At 37.2% G+C, this 3,340-nt stretch overlaps 1 protein-coding gene across 1 annotated transcript in view; it reads left to right on the forward strand.

Moving 5' to 3' along the window:
- Positions 1-3,340, forward strand: part of LOC102210872 (regulator of G-protein signaling 7-binding protein B-like) — a 9,592-nt gene that overhangs the window by 4,374 nt on the left and 1,878 nt on the right. The window contains exons 4-5 of the mRNA XM_005725539.1: positions 2,528-2,666; positions 2,787-2,857. Of these exons, the coding sequence (XP_005725596.1) occupies positions 2,528-2,666; positions 2,787-2,857 (210 nt within the window). The remainder of the gene's footprint in view (positions 1-2,527; positions 2,667-2,786; positions 2,858-3,340) is intronic.

Here is a 3,340-nt window from a genome sequence, read left to right on the forward strand (position 1 = left end):
TGAAAATATTGTCGGGCATAAACTGGTCCGTGGCGCAAAAAAGGTTGGGGACCGCTGTTCTAGAAGCAAGGCCGGTGTCCCTCTGAAAATCTTCCACTCCTTTGTTTGTTACAGTCAGCTTTATAGAAGCGACCCCATCATAAAACCCCCATGGTGTGCTGCAAACAAAAAGTTTGTGTGTGTATGCACCAGTACCTGAGTGAGTGTGCATGTAAGTGTGGGTGCGTCATAACAGTCAAAGCACTGTGTGTGTGTGTCTCTGTATAAGTGACTTCCTGGGGGTCATAAAAGTAATCTCCTCACCCAAGCTACACCAAATTCCTCTAGACAACATACAAAACACAGTTAACATATTACAAACACTGAGACTCCCACTCTGCATCCACTGGGCCATTGGCCTCTTATTGTCTTACATTTACAGATAAGCATGTGGAGAGTCTCCTGCAAACCTGCTTCTAAGTTATAACAATTATGAGTTTTTATTAAAGGTATCAGCATCAGCAATCCCCAACTGCAGCTTCCTGTCTCCTTTTATGACAGCAGACCCCCAGTGTCAATAAATTCCTTTCCCTCTAAACAATTACACACACTTGCAAGCCTACAGCTAAGCCAAACTGAAACACAGACAAATCCTTCCCTATTCCTCTGATCTAAGCAAATAAAACATTATATTGTAATAATTATTTTCTTGTACTCACAAATCCCTCTTTTGATCTGCCCCATGGCAGATCGACAATACACTATAGTCACTTCTCCCCTGTAATATTCAACATTTTCCCAAGAACACACTGTAATAGCATAATCAACAACCCTTTTGTCCTGTCTAGGTGGAGGTTAACCTTGAGTAGTGGTCAAGTCAGTCAAGTCTTGTGAGCTTTTGTCAGCTTTTACCAGTCAGTCAGTTTTGGGTTTTTTGTTGTTGTTTTTTTCACTCATTCATTCATCCATTCTTTCTTTCTTTGCTGATAGTGGAATCAATTGTCGCATTTCGTTTCCACCCTCAGCAAAATGACGTCATTTCAAAAGAAAAAGAAGAATTTAGACTGGATTACCTCGTTGAATCCTTTTTGGACAGGGACTCATTTTCTAATTGTCCCAAATAAGTGACTTTCTTCCGAGCCCATTGTAATTTTGGAGAAACTCACTTGCAACGGTTTTCTTGACGTGTCGTATAGAGCTTTTAATTCCCATCGTGCAGATCTGCTTAAAGAAAAGAAATTCCCAAACAAAACTCTCAAACAAAACTCCCAGTGCACTGTTCAAAAACCAAAAAAATAAAAATAAAAATACAGAAGCCCGGTCTTAGGACTTGTCTCAGAATATTCTTCCTCTATTAGGTGAAAACACACCAAATCTAAAACTTGGTGAAAAAGAAAAATACCTCAGCCAATTAAATCCCCAAAACTTTCATCAACCAACCAATGATCAGATTGAAATGATCAGTTTCTTCCTTTGTCCCCAGGTGTGTGCCACGGTAAAACCTTCCCCATACATCAGAAACAAAAAACAAAACAACATTATGTTGTAATAATTATGTTCTTGTACTCACACTAACTATCACATTATGTTCTGTTTTTCCCACTGTATAGAAGGAAAATATAAACTTCTGACATTTTTAGGATTTACAGCTTCAGAATTTGGGTTTCTCCATTATTGAACTAATTAAAATATTATTAAGTAAATTATTAAAATACAAAACTTTTATGCAGTTCATTTACATTTAGTCAGGAATTCAGATTGACCTACTGTACTAGACCCTCATCTAGGAATAATTTCTTGTGATCTGCAATTCATTTCTAGTTCACTTGGTAATGAGTTCAAACTGCATTTGTCCAAAAGTGCTGTTTTCGGCTTAAAACACATTTAAATACATATAAATATTAAAGCATTTGCTGAATACTTGTTTTGTTTGCTTATAGTTATTAAAACTAATTATGCTGAACATCAGTTGATAGCTAAGGGCACAATGCAATAAAATATATCATGTGCTATTTTTATATGCACAGTTTTCCCCAGCTCACTGGGGCTTTAGGGGTGACTGCACAGGTTTTGTCCAAATGCAGTAAATGTTCCTGTTACTTCTAAAAACTGTTTGGCTTAATGAAAAACGAATTAAAACTCTAAAAGTTCATTTACTGCAAAACTGGTGATTTTATTTTGGATCTGCCTGAAACCTCACTGTTGGCCACCTGAAATTCTTATATGCAGGAAAACTCCTGATATATTTAAATGTTATATATAAATTGCTGTATAAACGTCACAACTTTCCCATTTGAGATTGCAGTGGAGCTGTCATTTTGTATTGAAACAGTAGGGGGAAGCAGAGTGCTGTATTCACGTTCATTACATTTTAAAAACATAATTAAAAAAATGTTAAAAGGAAGAAATAATTTTTGTCAAATGTTAAAACTAAAGTATTTAATTTTCTTGAAATCATGAATTGCATTCCAGATGTAAGTGTTTTATAGTGTGTGAGATTTCTTTGTCAATCATGCTTGAGTGCTGCTGTATTTGTGCGGTTCTGAAGGAACAGACTCGGAGCCAAGGGTGGATTTCAGGCTGGACGAGAGCTCAGATGTTCCCATCCTGGAGGACCGATCCTCTTCTCCCATCGACTTTCCTCAGGAGCAGTGGCTGGTGGGAAATGATATTGAAAACATAGAGAGGTACACGCACTGCACTTGCTTTTAAATTTATATTCTGAAAATGTTTTACCAGTATAAACTCTGTTTTTGTCCAGGATTATCTAAACTACTCATAAAACACTGCTGGTTCTTTGTGTGCAGAGATATGCGAGAGATGCGAAATCTACTCAGCAAACTCAGGGAGACGATGCCCTTGCCACTGAAAAATCAAGGTATGTAATATTTGTTATAGGTAAAATATATGTAAGAGAGTTGATAAAGAAGAATGGAAATCAGAAAAGTCCTTAAAACGTTTCTCCAGAAGGCATTTGGTTTGTTTATGTGGGCAGCTGAAAATTTCAGAAGGTGGAGATTTTGGAACAGGGTCGCTTCTTATTTTGGTCGGCACCCTCTCAGTCCATGGTGATATAAAACTGGCTTCACTGTGGACAGTGACTCTGGTGTTCTAGCAAATTCCAGTTCATGATAGGTTTGAGCCTTGTTGGTTCCTGGGTTTTTTAAAAGTCATCAATGGTTAGATTTTCTAAAGCCTCCAATTAGAGTCCAGAGTAGGTGAAGAAGCCTAGTTCCCCCTCAGACCATTGGAATTACAATATAAAAAAAGTTTATTATGAATTGTGTTATTACTGGGGTCCAACATGTTGTCTACCAAAGCTTAAAAGTGAGACATCTTTGATTTTTGTGTTTGTTTGTTT

Source organism: Pundamilia nyererei, unplaced genomic scaffold (assembly GCF_000239375.1).
Source record: "Pundamilia nyererei isolate P.nyererei 1_Seehausen unplaced genomic scaffold, PunNye1.0 scaffold00016, whole genome shotgun sequence".
NCBI lineage: Eukaryota > Metazoa > Chordata > Actinopteri > Cichliformes > Cichlidae > Pundamilia > Pundamilia nyererei.